This window comes from Rana temporaria, chromosome 6 (genome assembly GCF_905171775.1).
Source record: "Rana temporaria chromosome 6, aRanTem1.1, whole genome shotgun sequence".
NCBI classification, from domain to species: Eukaryota; Metazoa; Chordata; class Amphibia; order Anura; family Ranidae; genus Rana; species Rana temporaria.
This window is the reverse complement of record NC_053494.1, coordinates 139,943,782-139,968,829: the sequence shown is the minus strand read 5'-3', so window position 1 is coordinate 139,968,829 and position 25,048 is coordinate 139,943,782. Positions and strand designations below refer to the sequence as shown.

Here is a 25,048-nt window from a genome sequence, read left to right as displayed (position 1 = left end):
AAAATTGGGATAACTTTACTGTTTTGTTATTTTTTAATTCATGAAGACGTTTGAAAAATTATTGCGCAAATACCGTGCGAGAAAAAAGTTGCAATGACCGCCATTTTATTCCCTAGGGTGTCTGCTAAAATAAAATATATAATGTTTGGGGGTTCTGATTAATTTTCTAGCAAAAAAATGTGATTTTTACATGAAGGAGAGAAGTGCCAAAATAGGCCCGGTTGTCAAGTGGTTAAATAAATTTATAGGGGAACTTTGGTTGCCACCCAGGCTGGACTTGTCTGCTTGTGTTCATTTCCATTACATTGGAGGTGATAGGATTAGTATTTTACACAAGAAAGATCACATTATCTTTGCTTCGAGTTCATCTTCCATAAAGTGACAAGGAGACCGCATTTCTGACAAGATCATCAGGGTCTTTGTGTACTTGTTCTTAGCATGTAAAAAAAAAAGAACAAATCCAGCCAACACGACTAAAGCATGGTATGCAGTAATATATTTAATTTTTGCTCCTGAGTTTAGTTATACTTTAAAGAGTAGGTAAACTAATAACATCCTTTTTGCCACAACTCACAGTGGATCAGAGGAAGTGATTACAATCAAGAAAGTAGATGGCAGGATTAGGTTCGGCCAGAAGCTTCTTGAAATTGTGTCTGCACCTTTTGGTGTCCTTAACAAACATTGACAACAGGAAGCTAGGAATTTTAGTGATAGTAATTCCGTTATTATATATGATGTTCGGCTCCTGCCAAACAGGTACATATTTGAGAGTTCATCTGAGCCAAGGTTTGGTCCAACCACAAGTTCCTTAAACACATCATTACTTGAAATAATTTTTTTACCCCCAGATATCAATTGTACATTTGTTCATTTTTTGTATCGAAAATAAATAAGTAATAATATAAATGAATATATTAACTTAAAGATAAAATATAACTCACCCCAAGTGCACATGCAATCATCCTAGAAAAAAAAAAAAATTAGGAGGATGAGAGTTTTTACAAGCTGTAAATACAGAAAATGTCATGAGGTTTTTTTAAAGACCACACCTACCTACCATAAAGTACACAAACTTCTGATCTGGCAAGGTTAAATGAAGAAAACTATGTTTCCCTGCTCCAAAAGATAAAACAGGATCTCGAAGGCAGGGCTGGTGCAAGGATTTTTGACACCCTAGGCGAAGCCTCATTTTGACGCCCCCCCCCTTGCGCACACGCCATTCGCTCCCCATATGTACCCCCCTGCACATCTGTCCCCCCCCACATACACACCAGTTCCCACTCTGTACCTGCCTGCACTTATGTTTCCCCCACACATCTGTCCCCCCACACACACACACACCTGTCTCCCCCCCAGTCTGAACCCCCCCCACACCATTTCCCACTCTGTACCCCCCCCACACACACACACCTGTCGTCCCCCCACACCATTTCCCACTCTGTACCCCCCCACACACATACCTGTCTCCCCCCCCACACACCTGTCTCCCCCTCCACACCAGTTCCCACTCTGTACCCCCTGCACATCTGTCCCCCCTCTCCACATACACACCAGTTCCCACTCTGTACCTCCCTGCACATATGTTTCCCCCACACATCTGCCCCCCCACACCAGTTCCCAATCTGTACCCCCCTGTATATGTCCCCCCACACACCAGTTCCCACTGTACCCCCCTGCACATCTCTGCCCCCCCACCAGTTTCCACTCTGCCCCCCCCCCACACACACATATATATCTGCCCCCCACACACACAAACCAGTTCCCCCTCTGTACACAGTGCAATGCACAGTAAACTTAAAAGCAGAGTACATTTTTTAATTTCTTGTGACTGGGTGCAGGATGCTGCAGCACTGAGCATCCTGCCTGTGCTTACACTAATGTACCTAATGAACCGCGCTGCTGCCCGTCTGTCTCCTCTTCTCACATTCTCACTACAGATCCCCAAGCAACCAGGAGGAGGGAGGGGGGGGATCGGACATCGCGGCAAGCACGGACTTGCATGCAGGGCTTCAGACATCATCTCACCCTGGCCGCTTCAATTTCCACTGACCACCATCAATCGAGCAGCACTTCCGGCCAGCTGCTGTCCCGGCTCTCTCCCCTCATCTCACTGCCGCTGCTACGGTCGGCACTGCAGGCTAAGAAAAGTGTTGTGGAGGCGATGTCTCCACAGGCGCAACCGCCCCCTAGCCTGGCGGCTGGCGCCATAAGGCATGTTTTTTTAAAAATGCAGGTCCAGGAGGTATTTTATTGATCCGAATCCCCAGCGAGTGGCTGGGGATCCGGATTTTGCCGCTCCCCCTACCCTGGCACTCTAGGCAGCCGCCTGACTTGCCTATGCCTAGCGCCGGCCCTGCTCGAAGGTTGGAAAAAAGCTACCTTAGTAGGCTAGCGAGTGGCTGGGGATCCGGATTTTGCCGCTCCCCCTACCCTGGCGCTCTAGGCAGCCGCCTGACTTGCCTATGCCTAGCGCCGGCCCTGCTCGAAGGTTGGAAAAAAGCTACCTTAGAAGGCTAGGCAGAATTAATAAGATAAAAGTCTTATTAAGAATATTGTTTCTTCTGCAGATGGTACCTATTGAGTTTCCGAAGGTTTTCTTTACCCCCAAAAATAGATTTTCAAAATGTTTGTGTGGAAAAACAGCCTAGACTGACTTATCATATTCTTATGCCGCGTACAGACGGTCATTTTTTGTGATGAAAAAAAAAACGTTGTTTTTAAAAATGTCATTTAAAATGACCGTGTGTGGTGAAAATGTCGTTTTATGTCTTCTGAAAAACGACAAAAAAAAAATTCGAACATGCTTGAATTTTTTGTGTCGTTTTTCAAAACGTAGTTTTTTGTGTCAATTAAAATGATAGTGTGTGGGCAAAACGACGTTTAAAATGACGTTTTTAAACCCGCGCATGCTCAGAAGCTAGCTTGAATGGAAAAGAGTGCTGAACGTAACCGCGCTTTGCTAGAGCATTTTGAAAAAACGATGGTGTGTAGGTAACGTCGTTTTTGAAAATGAAGTTTCAAAAACGTCGTTTTATTTCATGATTTAAAACGTCGTTTTATTTCATGATTTAAAACATTGTTTTATTTCATCACAAAAAACGACCGTCTGTACGCGGCATTACAAAGACTGGGCCTACCTAATTTGAAGAAAAGATGTAGTGGCCTGAAATACTTAGTTAGAAACATCAAAAGGTCTGGGGAACACTTAAAAACACTATGGTGGGTCTTAACTTGACCCATGCCCCATGGGTCCCATGCCTTTTTAGAGGTCTCTCAGACACCACCTCCTCCTCAATATGCATACTTTAGGATTGTATTAAGAAAAAGTGTTCCCCTTTCTTCCATTGGGAAGATTCTTGTGGTTCCTAAACAACAGATAGGGACATGAGTTGTCTCAAATTTCTTAACAATAGAAAATTGCACACAATAGAAGAATTTAGGGAGGTATGTGGAACATTTCCTATGGATGTCTGGAGTTATAAGCAGTTGCAATACTTTGTTACCGTTCATTGGAGAGGCATGAGACCTACAGATTCACTTATTGAGTTAGAATTCCTATGGCTTAAATTATCGATTGATAAGGGACTACTATACACTTCCTCTAAGAAGTCCTTAGAAGACCTTAGACCTTACAAGACTAATGCCGCGTACACTCGATCGGTTCGTCTGATGAAAACGGTCTGATGGATGGGTGTCCCGCGGTTGGGTCACAGGAGCTGAAGAACGGGGAGAGGTGTGCGTAAACAAACCTTCCCAGTTCTTCTCTGTGGCAATGTCAGTGATCGTCTGTTCCCTGATATAGGGAACGCCATTCACTGACATCACACGTGCAGCCCTGCCCCCCTACAGTCAGAAACACACATGAGGTCACACTTAACCCCTACAGTGCCCCCTAGTGGTTAACCCCGTCACTGCAATTGTCATTTTCCCAGTAATCAGTGCATTTTTATAGCACTTTTCGCTGTGAAAATGACAATGATTTCAAAAATGACATCACACTCTCTGCTCTGAGTCTCTCAGTCTCTCCCTCTCCCCCTCCCTTCCTACCTGTCAGTTCTGAAGCCTGTGCATGAGACGATCTCTTCCCCACCTCTCTCTTCCTGCTGCTATTCCCTGTGGCTTGAAAGTAACATTTAAAAATAACTTGAATCCCCTCTGTTTTATCAATATACACACTACAGTTTGTCCGTTTTTTTTTTTTCCAATTCTAATCCTAAATACCTTCTTGCACAACACAGATGTGCAATCACATGACCTCCCTTTGCTAGCTGTCTGACATCAGAGGGGTATCTCAGCCCCTCCCTCCACATTCCTTTGGGGAAGGAAAGCAGAAGAGGACACGTGACAGCACAGAGGTTCTGTGAGAAAAGGTATTTAGAATTTTAAAAAAACTGGCATGCAGTACTTTGTATTAGTGTTGAGCAGAATACGCCATATTCGATTTCGCGATATATCTCGAATATATAGTCGAATATATGACATATATTCGCTAAATTCGAATATTCGTGATATTTTATCGAAATGAAATGATTGCGAAATTTCGCTATTGCGAATGCGAACATAATTGCGAAATTTCGACAAATGCGGAAGGAGCACTCTGATTGGCTCAGAATATTCGTGATATTTTATCGAAATTTCGCAAAATGCGAATGCGATATTTATTGCGGAATTTCGACAACTGCGGTAGGAGCCCTCTGATTGGCTCAGAATATTCGTGATATTTTATAGAAATTTCGCAAAATGCGAATGCGAAATTGATTGCGGAATTTCGACAACTGTGGTAGGAGAACTCTGATTGGCTCTGATGCAAAAGAAGGGCAGAGAAAATAATCGCGCGATATTCCGATTGCCGAATAATCGCATTGCGATTTTTCGGCAAGATAAAATGATCGCTTCAGCTACTCGGCCCAAGGTCTCTAATCATACCAGCAATGCTTTTAGGCCCCATACACACCATAGAATCCATCCGCAGATAAATCCCAGCAAATGGGTTTCAGCGGATAGATCCTATGGTGTGTACACGCCAGCGGATCTTTTTCCAGATATATGTCCTCTGGGATGGATTCCAGCAGATCGAATATTTGCTGACATGCACAACATATCCATCTGCTGGAGTCCATCCCAACGGATGGATCCGTTGGTCTGTACAGACTCACCGCGACACGTCATCGCCAGAGGATTTCGGCGCGGATTTCAATGCGATGGTGAGTACACTCCATCGCATTAAAATCTGCTGAAATCCTCGAGAGGATTTATCCGCGGAAACGGTCCGCTGGACCGTATCCGCGGATAAATCCTCCCGTGTGTATGGGGCCTAAGACGTCGATGGAGATCTCTAGGATGTGATCTGTTCTAAAAATAAAATTGAAAAAATTTGAATATTCGGAATAGCGAATATTCACCGCGAAATTCGAAATATATCGCGAATACTCGAATATGCCATATTCGAGCCGAATATTCGCAATACGAATATTCGTGAGCAACACTACTTTGTATCTTGTTAAAACAAAGGGGATGGCAGTTACGGTAATCAGGACTATGACTTTACAATCACTTTAAGAATAAGGATATATTAAATAAATGTGTACAAAGACAGCAGAGAATTTGACCGATAAACCTCCAGAATATTTGAAGCAGAGTAAACATGCATGCAAGGTTTGGGTGAATTTACCAGTGCATGTAAACAGAGAGAGGAGGGGAAGGATCAGGGTACAGCAGGCAAAAAACAGCAATGCCGCTTATTTCAGGAAAGATTGAGGGATGACAGAATACGGGACTGGTTCCATCCAGCCATCCAGTCAATGCTCATTCTCATAACTGTGGTTAACATCCTGCACCCATACAATAACAATAATTTCCTAGCGCTTAATTTCTACAACACAGAACCTATAAACTATTTCTACCACACGTTTGCAAACATTTGTGACGCAACACTGTTAAAGATATCTGTCCTCATAGATGTGAGGTCATCACTAAATCTGAAAATTGACCAAAACTATCCAGATCGTGCAACGTTTATCTGTGACGGATTTAGGTTCTGTGTCAGCAGGTTTTGGGTCTGTCAATGGCATCAGTGCAGTTTCAGAATTTACTGACAGGTGCATTTGACTTGCAGTTAATCTGCTTCTGACCTGCATCTGGCTTGCTTCAAAAGGGTTTTGCATTCCTGCAGGCTTACATGGGAGGAATGCAAAACCCACTTGAACTTAACAAAAGCCCTTCAACAAAGGACCTTAGGGCAAGATTCTCGTACATTTGCGGCGGCGCAACATAACACGTTTACGTTACACAGCCGCAAGTTTTCAGTGTAAGTGCCTGATCCACAAAGCACTTACCTGTACACTTGCGGCGGTGTATCGTAAGCCCGCCCAATTCAAATGGGGCGTGTACCATTTAAGTTAGGCGCGCTCCCATGCCGGACGTACTGCGCATGCTCAACTTAGAAATTCCCGCCGTGCTTTGCGCGTTGTGACGTCATTTTTTAGAACGGCGACGTGCGTAGCATTCATTCGTATTCCCGGACGTCTTACGCCAAAACAAAAAAAAATTGAAATTCGACCCGGGAACGACGGCTATACTTTAACCAGTTCCCGACCACCGCATGTACATATACGTCCACAATATGGCACGTACAGGCACATGGGCGTATAGGTACGTCCTCGCCTATTAGCGGGTGGGGGGTCCGATCGGGACCCCCCCCGCTACATGCGGAGGTCGGGTCCGCTCGGGGAGCGATCCGGGACCACGGCGCGGCTATTTGTTTATAGCCGCTCCGTCGCGATCGCTCCCCGGAGATGAAGAACGAGGAGAGCCGTGTGTAAACACGGCTTCCCCGTCCTTCACTATGGCGGCGCATCGATCGCGTCATTCCCTTTATAGGGAAGACACGATCGATGACGTCATTCCTACAGCCACACCCCCAAACAGTTGTAAACACATACTAGGTGCACCCTAACTCCTACAGCGCCACCTGTGGTTAACTCCCAAACTGCAACTGTCATTTTCACAATAAAGAATGCAATTTAAATGCATTTTTTGCTGTGAAAATGACAATGGTCCCAAAAATGTGTCAAAATTGTCCGAAGTGTCCGCCATAATGTCGCAGTCACGAAAAAAATTGCTGATCGCCGCCATTAGTAGTAAAAAAAAAATAAAAAATAAAAATGCAATAAAACTATCCCCTATTTTGTAAACACTATAAATTTTGCGCAAACCAATCGATAAACGCTTATTGCGATTTTTTTTACTAAAAATAGGTAGAAGAATACGTATCGGCCTAAACTGAGGAAAAAAAATGTTTTTATATATGTTTTTGGGGGATATTTATTACAGCAAAAAGTAAAAAATATTGCTTTTTTTTCAAAATTGTCGCTCTATTTTTGTTTATAGCGCAAAAACTAAAAACCGCAGATGTGATCAAATACCACCAAAAGAAAGCTCTATTTGTGGGGAAAAAAGGACGCCAATTTTGTTTGGGAGCCACGTCGCACGACCGCGCAATTGTCTGTTAAAGCGACGCAGTCCCGAACTGTAAAAACACCTTGGGTCTTTAGGCTGCATATTGGTCCGGGGCTTAAGTGGTTAACATGGCTCGACTAAAGTTAATCCATGTTAAAGCAGGTGTAAATTTGCGACGGGAAAAAATTACTAGCGACAACGTAACGAACGCGAAAACCGTCGTGGATCGCCGTAAATGCTCATTAGCATACCCGACGCATGAAAACGACGCAAACTCCACCCAGCGGCGGCCGAGGTACTGCATCCTAAGATCCGACGATGTAAGTCAATTACACCTGTCAGGTCTTAGGGCTATCTATGCGGAACTGATTCTATGAATCAGTCGCATAGATACTCTGAGAGATACGACGGCGTATCAGAGATACGCCGTTGTATCTCTTCTGTGAATCTGGCCCTTAGTGTCAGCCAAAGAATTGCTGTTTTACTACCTAACCCCAAGAATGGTGGTTACGTGGCCATAGGAGAATACATACTATCACCAAGAAGATGGTGGTGTCAGCTAAATACAAATTCTGTGGGAAAATAATAAATGCTCTACAATTGTAATATTTGAAAATATTAATAATCACAGCACTGACTGAGAATATTGGAACTATTAGTTGCAGTAAAAAGAAAAGGATGACATTACAGAGGATCTGATGTATTCTTTTAATACATGATAGATTTGTGAAACAATAAAAATAATATGTAATTTTGCTCTATTTTTATCACCCGCTTGAGGCATTATATTTAGCCATATATCATATACATATAATTTATTATACATTTCAACATGTAGGGGATTGTGCATATATGTTAGCATGTGTTATTAGAAAGAAAAATAATATTACTAATAGTGCTTAGTGGAATTGTTCAGTTGTTTTTAGCTCCACGTTTTTTAATTCATTATTTTATTTGTATTTTTTAACTTTTTATCAATACTTGTTACGCTTACCATTTACTACAAACAAATTCAATATTGTCATTTATATGGTTAATATAAAAAGACAGGAAATTAATAACTATTTAAAAGTCTCCTAATTAGAGGGCACATGCACCCAAAAGGGAATTTTTTTCTTCTTATAAGTCTTATGGCGCGTACACCCGGTAGTTTTTAGGCATGAAAAAAACAAAATTTTTCAGCATGTCCAAAAAATGACGTTTTTCCAACTTCATCATTAAAAACGATGTTGCCCACACACCATCGTTTTTGAAAAATGATGAACAAAGCGCTGCGACGTACAACACATACGACGGCACTCTAAAGGGGAAGTTCTATTTGCCTTTGGGCTGCTTTTAGCTGATTCCTTGTTAATAAAAAGATGATTCACGCTTTTTTGCCTGTTACAGCGTGATGAATGTGCTTACTCCATTATGAATGGTAGTTTTACCAGAACGAGCGATCCTGTCTCATAACTCGCTTCTGGGCATACACGGGTTTAAAACGTCGTTTTAGCCCACACACGATCATTTTTTACAACCCGAAAAACGTCATTTTAAAAAACGACATTAAAAAATGCAGCATGTTCGAATTTTTTTTTTGTCGTTTTTCAGAAGCCGAAAAACAATGTGAAGCCCACACACGATCATTTTAAATGACGTTTTTAAAAACGCTGTTTTTTTTCATGAGGAAAAACGACCGTGTGTACGCAGCATTAGATATTCCTACAGCAAGATCGTGTTACCATATTTCTTGCTTGTCCACTTGAGAATATTGAGTGTTCCCCACCACCTTTGTGTGTTCTCCACCCCCTATTGCGTTCCCCGTAATATAAATAAAAATCCAATATTGCTAGAGCCTCTTATAAAAGGTATTCAAACAGTATTATATCATATCATATGTGCATATCTCACCTGAGATCAGTTCTGCTGTAATGTCCAGCTTGTAGGGAGAATTGATCCTCAGCACTGTACCCCATAATGTGGTATTTCTAGGGCTCACACGCTTTATGAAAAGAAATCTGCACAGGACATAAACCTGACTGTTTACTACAAGAACAGGCTGAATGTTTTCTTCCTGTCACCTAGGAGCTGCAGGGCAGGGCAGACAGCCAGCAATCTCAAACTGGTATTCAGCATAGCCATATGTAACTTGTATACAAAGCCAGCACAGGATCATAAACTATTGCCAGCAGTGGGCCATCTATATTTTTTTTAAATGAAAAACTTGACTGGATTTACTTATTGCATGTCTATGTACAGTTTTTGTTATATTGTGTATATATTGCACTGTATGCATAATTAAATTTATAGAGACGTAATAGTCAGTTCTATATATCTTTTACTTGATGTGATTGTAGCCGTATTAGTGCAATTGTTTTGTTTTAACATTCTGCTGAAATAATTGTGAATCAGTGCTACTTGTACCTTGAAGAAGGGGACATACCCGAAAACTTGTCCTGGAAAATTGTATGTTAGTGCAAATAAAAAAAGTATTATGGACAATACTCAATTTTCTCTGTCATATATCTTTTACATAGTCATACCACCCAACTTTTTGATATGGGAATGAGGGACACCTATTAGCAAAAGTATGTAGGCATAGGACACACCCCTTGTCATACCCCTTTTAAGGAGAACTGTACAAAAAAACAAGATTTGTTAAGCCCACAAGTGCTTTTTTTACCACTACTTTTCCTTTATATTGGCTTTTGGAATTTACAAATGCAGCAATTTAGAAATCAGATGAAATATTTTGCACTGGAAAACACTTTCTGATAGATAAAAAGTGCATTGTATATACATCTATATAGATCAGACCAAAATGAGGGACACATGAGGGACAGAGGGACATTGTTCCAAATCAAGAACAATCAGAGACAGTCCCTCCAAATCAGGGACAGTTGGGAGCTATGCATAGTGGGTATAACAATAAAATCAAAACTTAATAGGCATCGCAGAACAATGATTATACAGATTAAATAGATAGATAGATCTATCATAAATAGATAGATTCTTCTGTGTTCAGGAGAGGAGCTTTTACTGCCTCTACAAACTGCTGCTCCAAAATTCTGGTAAAAGCTTATGGGCCAGATTCTCAAAGGCGTTACGACGGCGCAACGCCATTTGCGCCGTCGTAAGTCCTAATCTGGCCCAGCGTATCTATGCGACTGATTCATAGAATCAGTTATGCATAGATATCCATTAGATCTGACAGGCGTAAGGCTCTTACGCTGTCAGATCTTAGATGTAATTTTTTTTCCCACCGCTAGGTGTCGCCGATGTCGTTTTCCCCGTCGTCTATGCAAATTAGCTTTTTACGCAAATTCCCGAACGTACGCACGGACGACGCAGTGATTTTACGATGTTTACGTAAGCGTAAACTTGCCCCTGCTATATGAGGGGCAAGTTTACGAAGGTCCGTCGTATGCCATGTTAAGTATGGCGTCGGGTCAGCGTCGGCTTTTTCCGTCGTTTACGTCATTTTCCTAAGTCGTCCGCGAATACGACTTTACGTCAATGACGCTCCCGTCGGCATCATTGACGTTTTCCGTCGTGAGCTGAAACATGCGTACTGCCCACCTTCCAGTACTGCCCTTTATAGAGAATACAGAACCAAGTATAATTTTTTGGTGCCAAGTAATTTGTATGGAATTTTTTTAATAATAACAACAAGAAAAGCAGTAAAATAGATCCCTTGCATCCAGAAACACCAATACAACCTCTAGCAACAATAGATCTCCCTACAACAGTAATGGACCACTGGCAGAAAAATATCCCCCAGTAAAAATAGACCCCCAGTAACAATGGACTCCCCAGCAACTATCGACCCTTGGCAGCAACAACAGATATCCCCACAGCCAGCATTAAGAGACCCTCCAGCAGTCAGCAACTATAGATCCCTCCCATAACAGTAGATCTCTCCCAGCAACAACTAACCCCCCCCAGCAACATAAGACCCACCCCCACCAACAATAGATCTCCCACCAGTAACAACAGACTTCCTCAGCAACAATAGACCCCCATGATAACATAGACCCCCCCCCCCCCCCCCAGCTACAACAGATCCCCAGCAGCCAGCGTTCTTGCTGAAAAAAAAGCACTGTTCATGATGGATATAAAATCAGGATTTAATAAAAAAAGCTGTAATCAAATAAGAAATCAAACATTTTATATAATGTAGTTTTACAGTTAGAAAAAAATAATAATCCAACGTTAAATTTGTATTCAAATATGTCTAAAAAAAACCATGAAAATTAGATTTAAACATTTAAAGTTGTGATATCATAATATGTTTATTTAGGTGTATATTATCTTAAGAAGTTTTATAAAAGAATGTATCTACATCAGAATCCCATACGGTTTGATGCAAACCTGAAAAATAACATAGACTGCAGACATGCGTACAAAGTTTGCCATAAGGTTCTAAGAAGGCAGTTCGAGATCTCAGCATAGATGAATATAAATAATCCAAAGGTTCTCTGTAGTTAGAATTATGAACATCCTATTAAAATAAATATGGTATAGTAAAATGCATTAATCATGTGAGAAAGCCACCAGATGTTTGAGGAGAAAAGACTCTACATGTTTAATATTTGTTTCATCTCTGAAAAAATGAGAATCATCATACAGCATCCAAGCCTTAACAGATGGAGAATCCAATAAAAACTAAATGGAGGGATGAAAACCAAATGTTCCTTGTAGTGTAAAGTAGCTCACAGGCGAATAGCTTCCTGGTCATGTTAGAAATATGTTGTAAGGTGTCGGAGGAGGCCGTTATACACCAAACTGACAACCCCAAAAACCCCAATATATATATATCGCAATATATTTTTCAATTGTAAAAACAGTATATATGTACTTTGTAACCCAGCTGAGAAAGAATATGCTGGTATTCAGTCTGACGTCAGCCACTGAGAGCTAAAATAAAAACATTTCAGAGACTTAGGGCTCATTTCCACAGGCATATCGATCTAAATGTCCCTGCGAAGGGGGCATCTTCACATGTGTGGAATGCACAGATGTTCCGTGCAGATCCATGCAAGCAGCCTGTTGAAATCATTGACGGGCAGCCAGTTGTACAGACCTCCACATGCATGTCATAGTGTACATTTATGCACGGTCTGTTTGCTTCCTGAAACATGCCTCAGACCTGCACAAATGTATACTTCAGGATGCACCTGAAGAGCCATAAAGGTCCACGCAGTTAGCCCCTAGGGATGAGCTTCACGTTTGATACGAACGTATGTTCGACTCGAACATCGGTCGTTCGATTGTTCGTCGAAACTCGAACAAAACGGGTCGTTCGCGCCAAATTCGAGTGACGCAAAACGTCCCATAATTCACTGCGGCGTTGAGCGCTGATGATTGGCCAAGCATGCTGTATGTCCCGCATGCTTGGCCCATCACAGCGCGCAAAAAAACAACAGCCATAATTGGCCAAAGCCAGGGTGGCTTTGGCCAATTATGGCTCAGGGGGATTAGTACACGCCCCACACTATAAAAGGCCTTGTGTAGTGTGTTCCGGCTTTTGTTAGAGAAGTCAGTCAGACAGTTAGAGAGAGAGAGATAGATAGAGACACAGGGGCTGATTTACTATTGTCAGTGCGCTGCGCTGGTTCATGCCTTAATTAGTACTCCGGGTGAAGCCTTAATTAGGCGCATTAACCAGCGTAGCAGCCGGCGCGTTGCAAGTAATATGTAAAGCCGCGCCGAACTCCCTATAGAAGTCTATGGGAGAAATCAAAAGTGTTCATTTTAAAGGATAATCTGCAAGTTTTGTCCTAAAAAGTGTTTGGGGACCTCAGTCCTGCCCCAGGAAACATGTATCAATGCTTTTTTTATTTTTTAAAACGGCCGTTTTTTCGGGAGCAGTGAATTTAATAATGCTTAAAGTGAAACAATAAAAGTGAAATATTCCTTTAAATTTCGTACCTAGGGGGGGTGTAAAGTCAGCATGTGAAATAGCGCATTTTTCCCGCACTTAGAACTGTCCGTGCACAAAATGACATTCTGAAGGAAAAAAGGCATTTAAAATTCACACGCGGCTATAATGAATCGTCGGCTCTGACAATTCAGACAGGATTCATTCATAAAACAACAATAAAAAATGTGTAGGGGTTCCCCCAAATTAAATTACCAGGCCCTTCAGGTCTGGAATGGATATTAAGGGGAACCCCGCCGTAAAATACAAAAAAATGGCGTGGGTTCCCCGCAAATATCCATACCAGGCCCTTCAGGTCTGGTGTGGATTTTAAGGGGAACTCCACCCCAAATTTAAAAAAAAAATGGCGTGGAGTCCCCCTAAAAATCCACACCAGACCCTTATCCGAGCACGTTAACCTGGCCGGCCGCAGAAAAGAGGGGGGGACAGAGTGCGGCCCCCCCCTCTCCTGAACCGCACCAGGCCACATGCCCTCAACATGGGGAGGATGTCCCCATGTTGATGGGGACAAGGGCCTCATCCCCACAACCCTTGCCCGGTGGTTGTGGGGGTCTGCGGGCGGGGGGCTTATCAGAATCTGGAAGACCCCTTTAACAAAGGGGACCCCCAGATCCTGCCCCACCCCTATGTGAAATGGTAATGGGGTACATTGTACCTCTACCATTTCACCCCAAAAAAAATGTCAAAGTGTTAAAAATGACAGTAGCCGGCTTTTGACAAATCTTTTAATTAAAATCTTCTTTTCTTCTTTCATTCGGGTTTCTTCCTCTGCTTCTTTCTTGGGTCTTCTCGTCCACATCTTGCCCGACGTGTTCTTCTACCTGAAGGGCCTGGTATGGATATTTGGGGGGACCCCACGCCAATTTTTTTTGTTTTTTACGGCGGGGTTCCCCTTAATATCCATTCCAGACCTGAAGGGCCTGGTAATTTAATTTGGGGGGACCCCCATACATTTTTTTTTTTTTTTAGTTTTAATGAGCAATGACTGTATTCTTTATAGCCATGAGTACTTTAAAATTACTTTTTGTTTTCACTTCAGAAATGACATCTTGTACAGGGACAGTTCTAAGCACGGGAAACATGCGCTTCACAGGCATCTTATACCCCCCTCCCCCCTGTATGAAATTTAAAGGAATATTTCACTTTTATTATTTCACTTTAACCACTTCCATACCGCACCTATTCTGGCACTTCTCTCCTTCATGTAAAAATTATATTTTGTTCCTGGGAAATTACTCAGGACCCCCAAACATTATATATATTTTTTTAGCAGACACCCTAGGGAATAAAGTGGCGGTAATTTTTTATTTGATTTCCAATGGTATTTGTGCAATAATTTTTCAAACGCCACGGTCCATGAATTAAAAAATAGCAAAACAGTAAAGTTAGCCCAATTTTTATGGATAATGTGAAAGATGATGTTACACCGAGTAAATAGATACCAACTTGTCACGCTTTAATATTGCACACACTCATGGAATGGAGCCAAACTTCAGGACATAAAAATATCCATAGGCGATGCTTGATTTTTTTTTACAGGTGACCAGTTCAGAGTTACAGAGGAGGTCTAGGGCTAGAATTATTGCTCTCGCTCTAATGCACGCGTCAATACCTCACATGTGTGGTTTGAATGGTGTTTACATATGTGGGCGGGACTGACATGCATATTCGCTTCTGAGTGCGAGCTTCTAGGGACAGGGGCATTATTTATTTATTTTTTTTACCTCATATTTTTCTTCTTTCACTTTTTTGTCACTTTTTTTTATTTTGGATCACTTTTCTTCCTATTACAAGGAATGTAAACATCCCTTGTAATAGGACTAGTGTGTGACAGGTCCTCTTTATGGAGAGAGGCGGGGTCAATAAGGCTGGAAAGCATGGTATTGGAAAAAAAAGAAGATCTCATGCTTTCAGCTGCAATCATGTTCGTTCAGCACAGTGGTGTAGTGTATAGCACTTTGACCTAGCAGCAAAAGGGTCACTGGTTCGAATTCTGCCCGTGACACCATCTGCCTGGAGTTTGCATGTTCTCCCTGTGCCTGCGTGGGTTTCCTCCCACAATATAAAAACATGCTGTAAATCGGATCCAGTCTAAATAAGCCCTAATATGCAGTAGTATATTTAGGTTTTGTGCTGCCCTAGGCCTGACTACATTTCTGCACCTCCTAATAGAAAAATGACCCACCCCTTCCTGTCAAAGCCACACCCTGTTTTTGTATGACCCGCCCAGTAATTTTCAGGGCACACACACACACTAGTTCTGGGGGGGGGGAGGGGGTTACTGGACTCCCTTAATTTGCATAGTTTTTCTCTCACTTCCTGTTTGGCTATGGGGCAGGAAGTGAAGGCAAATTTCCCCAATTGGACTCAGATAATACAAAATAAACTGACAGGGCCTATAACCCTTCCTCACTCTATCCAAAATTAAAGAAAATAAAAAGTGTTGATTATAGTTCTAGTTTAAGCACAAATTTCAGAGAGTTTTGAGAGGCCTAAGAAAATATAACCATGCCAATAGGCCAGGATACAGCGTTGCTAATATGTATGAGTGTGTTAGGGCCACCCACAAACACCACCCAATGTTAACTAAAAAATTATTAATTTGCAAATAAGTATTATCTGCTCATTTTTTGGGGATGTCTGCACCCCTGATAGTGACAACATTTAGCCATGACTAAGCACTGACTGCCAGTGCGAAACGCGTCGGCCACACTGTATGTCGTTGGTTTGCAGTGACTGTATGTACAGTTGAAAAATAAAAAGACATCTCTTTTTTAAGTGACTTTGGAGTGCGGCTGTCCAGTCTTCGTTCTTTTCATTGTTGCTATTAATAGCATTGCCAGCACCTTGGTGGTTCAACAGCCCTTGATTGCCTACGGGGCTCACCTGGAGCGGTGAGAAAATTTGAACATTTGTGAGGTGTCTTCACCCTTTCTAATTCAAATTCATTCACTTCCTGTCACATAGCCAAACAGGAAGTGAGGTTAAATCCTTACTAATATCTTTTCTTGGGGACACAGAGATCAATCTAAATAGTTTCCCATTATGTAAATTGCACTCTAGCATTTTGCTGTGTACACCCCAAATTATTAGGGATCTTGGACTTTGGGGTCCATTTACTAAAGGCAAATCCACTTTGCACTACAAGTGGACAAGCAAGGAAGAAAACAAAACAACTTTGCTTCTACAGGATTGGATGTTAAAACCATCAGTGCTTCCTCTCTGATTTTCAGCGACTATGCTTGTACTGCAGAGTGGCTTTGCCTTTACTAAACCCCAAACTAAATAATCATTTGGGGCAGGGATCCTCAAACTACGGCCCTCCAGCTGTTGTAGAACTACACATCCCATGAGGCCTTGTAATGCACTGACATTCACAGACATGACTAGGCATGATGGGAATTGTAGTTCCTGAACAACTGGAGGGCCGTAGTTGGAAGACCCATGATTTGGGGTGTACACAGCAGTGCTGGAGTTCAATTTGCTTAATGGGGACACTAGTTAGATTGACCTGTGTCCCCAAGAAAAGACACTGGTAGGGTTTTAACCTCACTTAATGTTCAGCTGTGTGACAGGAAGTGAAGCCAATTTTAAGAAAAGGGACACAAAGCTCAACCCAAAAAAAACACAAGCAGGGGTTCTAACACTCACTTGGCTTCCCTCAAACACCCACAATTAGAATAGGATTGCCTTGCGCTAGATTTAAGCACAGTGCTGTAAATCAGCACTTCAAGCCTGTCCACCAATACCCCCCCCCCCCCCAACAGGCCATGTTTGCAGGTTTTCCTTCATCTTGCACATGTGCTTTAAAAGACAGTCTGGACAGCAATTCTTGATAAGAGAAATCCACAAAACATGTCCTGTCGGGGGTACTTGAGGGCTGAGGACCACTGCAGTAAAAAGAAAATACTTACCACTTTGTCTTTAAAGTCATGGGGAATAAACATGGCAAACATCTCATGATTACACACCAGGAAAGAAGCTTAGACAAAAATCACACATAATTTGTTAGGCCCAAACCTATTTCAGCTGCAGCTGTCAAAATATGTAGCATGAAAAAGTAACAAAAAACAAAACTTCAAAATTTTAAAGTAATTTTTATTGGTCAACAAAACAAGGAAAGCAAAAAAAGACAAACAAACACACACACACACACAAACAAAAATACATCAAAAATCAAAATAAACATAGGTTAACCTTCCCAACATCTTCAGAAATGTTTATCAAAATAAGGCAGCAGAGACAAATACATCAAAGTGAACATCATTTAAAAATAAACAAAAACCATTGGCAAAATAAAAATAAACATGCTTCAACCCACATTTCTATTTCGCAACAGCATTCCTGCCTGCCCCTATGAGGGCAGCTGAAGACTGATCGATCCACGCTTTTTATAACATGTGCTAGTAATGAAGCAATTGAAATCACATGAACAAATTTCAGTCTCTAGTTTGGGTGAGCTTGTAAGTGCTTACACCTGGTAATAACCCAACCAAGCTCTATGAGCATCCAAGTGATTTTCACCTTTTAAAAAGAAAGGATTTTTTTTCTAAGTGTCTGAGCAGACTCAGTTCATCACACATGTAGGAACAAAGCTGCAATGGCGTGAGAGCTTATTTTTTTCTTTTTCCCCTGAACTCATGCTTTCCAGCCTGAAGGGGAGGTCTTAGTGAATTATTACGTAACAAAAATAAATAATAATAATTAAAATGCCCCTGTCCTCCCAGACAGAAGTGAACACGCACATTTAATAATCTATTTGTGGGGAAAAAAAGGATGACAATTTTGATTGGGAACCACGTCGCACGACCGCGCAATTGTCAGTTTATAGTTACAAAGAAGGTCTAGTGCTAAAAGTATTGCTCTCGCTCTAACGCACGCGTCAATACCTCACATGTGTGGTTTGAACGATGTTTACATATGTGGGCGGGACTTGCGTAAGTCCTGCCCACATATGTAAACACTGTTCAAACCACACATGTGAGGTATTGACGCGTGCGTTAGAGCGAGAGCAATACTTTTAGCACTAGATCTTCTTTGTAACTATAAACTGGTAACCTGGAAAAAAAAAGTCACCTATGGGGATTTTAAAGTACTGAAGTTTGGCGCCATTCCATGAGTGTTTGCAATATTAAAGCGTGACATGTTAGGTATCTATTTACTCGGTGTAACATCATCTTTCACATTATCACCAAAAATTGGGCTAACTTTAGTGTTTTGTTAATTTTTAACCACTTGAGCCCCAGACCATATTACTGGCAATGACCGGGCCAGTTTTTGTGATTAGGCACTGCGTCGTTTAAACTGACAATTGCACGGTCGTGCGACGTGGTTCCCAATCAAAATTGTCATCCTTTTTTTCCCCACAAATAGATTATTTTTTTTGGTGGTATTTGATCACCTCTGCCTTTTTTTTTTTTTTGCTATAAACCAAAATAGAGCGACATTTTTTTTTAACCAAAAAAAAATAATTTTTACTGTTTGCTATAATAAATATCCCCAAAATTATCTAAAAATAATCTTTTTTTTCCCTCAGTTTAGGCCGATACGTATTCTTCGACATATTTTTGGTTCCAAAAAATCAAAATAAGCGTATGATTGGTTTGCGCAAAAGTTATAGCGTCTACAAAATAGTGTTTAGTTTTATGGCTTTTTTATTATATTTTTTTTACTAGTAATGGCGGCGAACAGCGTTTTTTATCGGTACTGTGACATTATGGCGGACACATTTTTGGGACCATTGGTATTTTTCTAGCGACCAATGTTCTAAAAATGCATTGTTTACTATGAAAATGTCACTGGCAAGGAAAGGGGTTAACACTAGGGGCGAGGGAGGGGTTAATTATGTTCCCTGGGTGTGTTCTAACTGTAAGGGGGTGGTGGGACTGACTAGGGGAAATGACAGATCGCTGTTCATACACTGTATGAACAGACGATCAGGCATTTCCCCCCCCTGACAGGACCGGGATGAAGGGGAACTCCGCGCCAAATTTCTAACAAGAAACCAGCGCGGGTCCCCCTCCAGGGGTACATTAGGCTCTACGGCTTGGTCCAGAACGTGAGGGGTTAAACCTGCGCCGAAAACCAGCGTGGGGTCCCCCCAGATCCAGACCAAGCCCTTATCCCAGGCACGCAGTCTGGCCGGACAGGAATGGGGGTGGGGACGAGCGAGCGCCCCCCCCCCCCCTCCTGAGCCATACCAGACCGCATGCCCTCAACATAGGGGAGTGTGTGCTGTGGGGGAGGGGGGCACTGCCCCCGACCCCAAAGCACTCTTGTCCCCATGTCGATAGGGACAAGAGCCTCTTCCCGACAACCCTGGCCGTTGGTTGTCGGGGTATGCGGGCGGGGGGCTTATCACAATCTGAGAGGCCACTTTAAAAAGGTGGCCCCCAGATTCCGGCCCCCCACCCTATGTGAATGAGTATGGGGTACATTGTACCCCTACCCATTCACCTGGGGAAAAAATTGTAAAAAAATAATACACCACACACATTTATAAATTAATTTATTAGTCAGCTGGGGGTCTTCTGCCGGGGCCCCCACCACCACCCCATTGGGCCCCGGGCTTCGCCGTCTTCCACCGGGACCCCTTCACCATGAAGCTCCTTGCCTATGGGGGAGGGTCCCGGGCTTCGTCGCTTTCTGCGGGGGGGTGCACCTACCCCCCCGTCTTCTGCGCCATCTTCCGCCGGGACCCCCTTCACCATGAGGTTCCTTGCCTATGGGGAGGGTCCTGGGCTTCGTCGATTTCTGCCGGGGGGGTGCTGTAGCCCCCCGGGCTGTTTTCTGCCGGAGCCCCCTTCACCATGAGGCTCCTTGCCTATGGGGGAGGGCTCCAGGGCTTCTACTGTGTTTTCCGCCGGAGGGCGCCACCCTCCGGGCTTCTGCGGTGCCTTCCGCTTCTGCCTGTCTCCTCCGCGGAGCACAGGGCTTGTCTCCGCTGTGTTCTCCCTTCTCTTCCACAACGAGGTCCGGCGCTGGAATGCCATCTGAGCGGCGGGCATCGACTTATATAGGGCAATGCCACCATGTGACCTCAACCCATGTGACATCACATTCCCATCATGCCCAGGGAATGTGATGTCACATGGGTTGAGGTCACATGGTGGCATTGCCCTATATAAGTCGATGCCCGCCGCTCACACGGCATGTCAGCGCGGAATCTCGTTGTGTCAACATCCAATGGAAGAGAAGGAAGAACACAGCGGAAAGAAAGCCCTGGTCTTCCGGAGGAGACAGGCAGAAGAAGGAACAGAGAAGAAAGAAGCGGAAAGAAAGCCCTGGCTCCGCAGGGGAGCCAGGCAGAAGAGGGAACAGAGAAGACAGCAGAGAAAAGACCGGGGAGTTGGCGCACCCCCGGCAGAAGACGAACAAGACCGGAGCCCTGGCGGAAGGCACCGGAAAGACAGGGGGATAGGCGCCATCCCCTGGCAGAAGTCGCCGAAGTCCGGATGCCCCCCCTAATATAAAAGAGCTTAAATGGGGTGGGAGCCCCCGGCAGAGGGCCCTGGAGAGGACCGAGGGATGGCGCCCTCCCCCGGCAGAAATCGCCGAAGCCCAGGGTCCCGGCGGAAGATCGGGAGAGAAGAAACCCCCCCTTTGGAAAGAGCTAAAGAAGAAAGGGGGGCCCCGGAGCTGATTAATAAATTATTTTATTCTGTGTGGTGTGTTTTTTACTTTACATTTTTCCCCCAGGTGAATGGGTAGAGGTACGATGTACCCCATACTCATTCACATAGGGTGGGGGGCCGGCATCTGGGGGCCCCCTTATTAAAGGGGGCTCGCAGATTCCGATTAGCCCCCGCCCGCATACCCCGACAACCAATGGCAAGGGTTGTCGGGAAGAGGCTCTTGTCCCTATCCACATGGGGACAAGAGTGCTGTGGGGTGGGGGGGCAGTGCCCCCCTCCCCCACAGCACACACTCCCCCATGTTGAGGGCATTGGGTCTGGTACGGCTCAGGAGGGGGGGCGCTCGCTCGTCCCCACCCCCATTCCTGTCCGGGCCAGACTGCGTGCCTGGGATGAGGGCTTGGTTTGGATCTGGGGGGAACCCTGCGCCAATTTTTGGCGCGGGTTTAACCCCTCACGTTCCAGACCAAGCCTAAGAGCCTAATGTACCCCTGGAGGGGGACCCACGCCGATTTCAAGTTTGAAATTTGGCGCAGAGTTACCCTTCATGGTCAGCGCAGGCTGAAAACCGCTCGGAGATTCCCGTGTGCCGCGTCACGCAGCGCAATCACGGGTACGCCGCTTGGTATTTACCAAGATTTTCTCGGCGTACTGACAAGGCGCACGGGAAGCTCCGAAATTTCTCTGTACACATGCCCAGTATGCAAATGAACCTCCCGAGGTTCAGGCGCACTGTGTAAGCGTACAGGGATCGGTTTACAAAAAACACTTTCACTTTCAATTCGGCCCGCCAAACACATTCAAACACATGTCACTTCACTTCCCCTGCATCACCCCCCTCCCTCCCCTAATAAACTCCCGCCCGAACCCCCGCAATTTACATTTCAATGTGCCGCGCGCCAGGTTATAGTGGTGCACAATGTGCCCTCTCCTGGGCGCACTGAGCACTTTAGTAACTAGGGAAATACACTGCACTAGCAGCGTATTTCTTTAGTAAATGTCAAAACGGCTGCTACTCCTGCTTTTACTCCATGAGTCATGGAGTAAAGGCTTGGTAAATCAGCCCCACAGTGTCTTTTCTACCAGATAGATAGATAGATAGATAGATAGATAGATAGATAGATAGATAGATAGATAGAGCAGGAAGGCTAGTCAGTATAGTTAAATCTACAGTTTGTACATAGCACCTGAACGCAGTCGCTCTTACTGCGTGTGTGCAGTTTACTAACACCTGAACGCAGTCGATGTGACTGCGACTATTTTGTTACATAGCACCTGAACGCAGTCGCTCTTACTGCGTGTTTGCAGTTTACTAACACCTGAACACAGTTGGTGTGACTGCGCCTGTTTTGTTACATAGCACCTGAACGCAGTCGCTCTTACTGCTTGTGTGCAGTTTACTAACACCTGAACGCAGTCGGTGTGACTGCGCCTGTTTTGTTACATAGCACCTGAACGCAGTCGCTCTTACTGCGTGTGTGCAGTTTACTAACACCTGAACGCAGTTGGTGTGACTGCGTCTGTTTTGTTACATAGCACCTGAATGCAGTCGCTCTTACTGCGTGTGTGCAGTTTACTAACACCTGAATGCAGTCGGTGTGACTGCGACTATTTTGTTACATAGCACCTGAACGCAGTCGCTCTTACTGCGTGTGTGCAGTTTACTAACACCTGAACGCAGTTCGTGTGACTGCATCTGTTTTGTTACATAGCACCTGAACGCAGTCGCTCTTACTGCGTGTGTGCAGTTTACTAACACCTGAACGCAGTCGGTGTGACTGCGACTATTTTGTTACATAGCACCTGAACGCAGTCGCTCTTACTGCTTGTGTGCAGTTTACTAACACCTGAACGCAGTTGGTGTGACTGCGCCTGTTTTGTTACATAGCACCTGAACGCAGTCGCTCTTACTGCTTGTGTGCAGTTTACTAACACCTGAACGCAGTCGGTGTGACTGTGCCTGTTTTGTTACATAGCACCTGAACGCAGTCGCTCTTACTGCGTGTGTGCAGTTTACTAACACCTGAACGCAGTCGGTGTGACTGCCACTATTTTGTTACATAGCACCCGAACACAGTCGCTCTTATTGCTTGTGTGCAGTTTACTAACACCTGAACACAGTCGGTGTGACTGCGCCTGTTTTGTTACATAGCACCTGAACGCAGTCGCTCTTACTGCTTGTGTGCAGTTTACTAACACCTGAACGCAGTCGGTGTGACTGCGACTATTTTGTTACATAGCACCTGAACGCAGTCGCTCTTACTGCGTGTGTGCAGTTTACTAACACCTGAACGCAGTTCGTGTGACTGCATCTGTTTTGTTACATAGCACCTGAACGCAGTCGCTCTTACTGCGTGTGTGCAGTTTACTAACACCTGAACGCAGTCGGTGTGACTGCGACTATTTTGTTACATAGCACCTGAACGCAGTCGCTCTTACTACGTGTGTGCAGTTTACTAACACCTGAACGCAGTTCGTGTGACTGCGTCTGTTTTGTTACATAGCACCTGAACGCAGTCGCTCTTACTGCTTGTGTGCAGTTTACTAACACCTGAACGCAGTTGGTGTGACTGCATCTGTTTTGTTACATAGCACCTGAACGCAGTCGCTCTTACTGCTTGTGTGCAGTTTACTAACACCTGAACGCAGTTGGTGTGACTGCGTCTGTTTTGTTACATAGCACCTGAACGCAGTCGCTCTTACTGCGTGTGTGCAGTTTACTAAAACCTGAACCCAGTTGGTGTGACTGCGTCTGTTTTGTTACATAGCACCTGAACGCATAAATATGTCTGGAAGGACAAAGAGAGGCAGAGAGTCACGAGGGCAACCAGGCTCTGCATCTAGAGGTAACGCTGGTGGTGGATGTGGTGCATCCTCTTCAGCACGTGGCCGTGGCCGCTCGTCCTTCTTTTCGGGAGCTGGCCGTGTTGAGCCTCAACATGCAGAGAAATTAGTGGAGTGGATGACCAAGCCGTCCTCATCCTTCTCATCCTCTCTCACACAGACTGATCATAGTTTGTCTGGCAAAGCAGCTGCCAAGGCGTCCTCTTCCCTCTGCACAATGGCATCACACAATCCTTCCCTAGTCCCACCGTGTCCTCCTGAGGAGTCCCCCGAACTGTTTCAACACAGTGTTGGGTACATGCTGCATGAAGATGCGCAGCGTTTTGAAGACTCCGATGAAGGAACACAGATAGAGGAAGGCATTGATGTGAGCCCAGGGAGAGGGGGTGGCCGAGAGGGACAACAATCTGGGAGTGATGTTCCCCCAGCTGGAGCATACTGCCAGGTTGTCGACAGTGATGATGAGGAGGGAGGGGATGATGAGGTCACTGACTCTACCTGGGTGCCTGATAGGAGAGAGGAGGAGGAGGAGGAGGACAAGGCACAGTCACATCTCCAAAGAGGCAGGATGCCCTCCAGGGGTCAGCTTAAGGGCAGCACAACAACTGCATTACGTGGCACTGCTGTGTCCCAACGGTACAGCAAAAGTTCTTTGGTGTGGGCCTTTTTTGAAACATGTCCATCAGATCGTACCTTTGCTATTTGCAACATATGTCTCAAGCGTATCTCGCGTGGCCAAAACATCACCCGCTTGGGCACCACATGCTTGTCCAGACATATGTCGAGCTGCTATACAGCTCGTTGGCAAGCATACCAGAAAGACCCACACCAAAGACCAAAGCGTACCTCCCCTTGCCCTTCTGTGACCTCCAGCCCCACTAGACCCCCAGTCCTCTCTGAAGCCTGCACTGAAGTTGTAGAAATAGGTGTGTCACAACCTAGTAGTGGTAGTACATGCAGGCAATCTACTGATAGTACCAGACAAATTTCCCTGCCCCAGCTGCTGCAGCGCCGAAAAAGTACACTCCCAGCCATCCTCATGCCCAGCGGTTGAATGCTAGCTTAGCAAAATTGCTAGCACTTCAACTGTTACCTTTTCAGTTGGTAGATTCTGCCCCCTTCCGTGAGTTTGTGGAATGTGCAGTACCTCAGTGGCAAGTACCCAAACGCCACTTTTTCTCACGGAAGG

General features: G+C 44.4%; 1 protein-coding gene across 1 annotated transcript in view; it reads right to left on the bottom strand.

Moving 5' to 3' along the window:
- The window catches only part of LOC120943864, a 242,805-nt gene extending 233,301 nt beyond the window's left edge, over window positions 1-9,504 (bottom strand). Inside the window, exons 1-2 of the mRNA XM_040357459.1 lie at window positions 9,352-9,504; window positions 942-963 (exon numbers count right to left, since the gene is read on the bottom strand). Of these exons, the coding sequence (XP_040213393.1) occupies window positions 942-963; window positions 9,352-9,416 (87 nt within the window). The 5' untranslated portion in view covers window positions 9,417-9,504. The remainder of the gene's footprint in view (window positions 1-941; window positions 964-9,351) is intronic.
- Window positions 9,505-25,048: the final 15,544 nt, after the last annotated feature.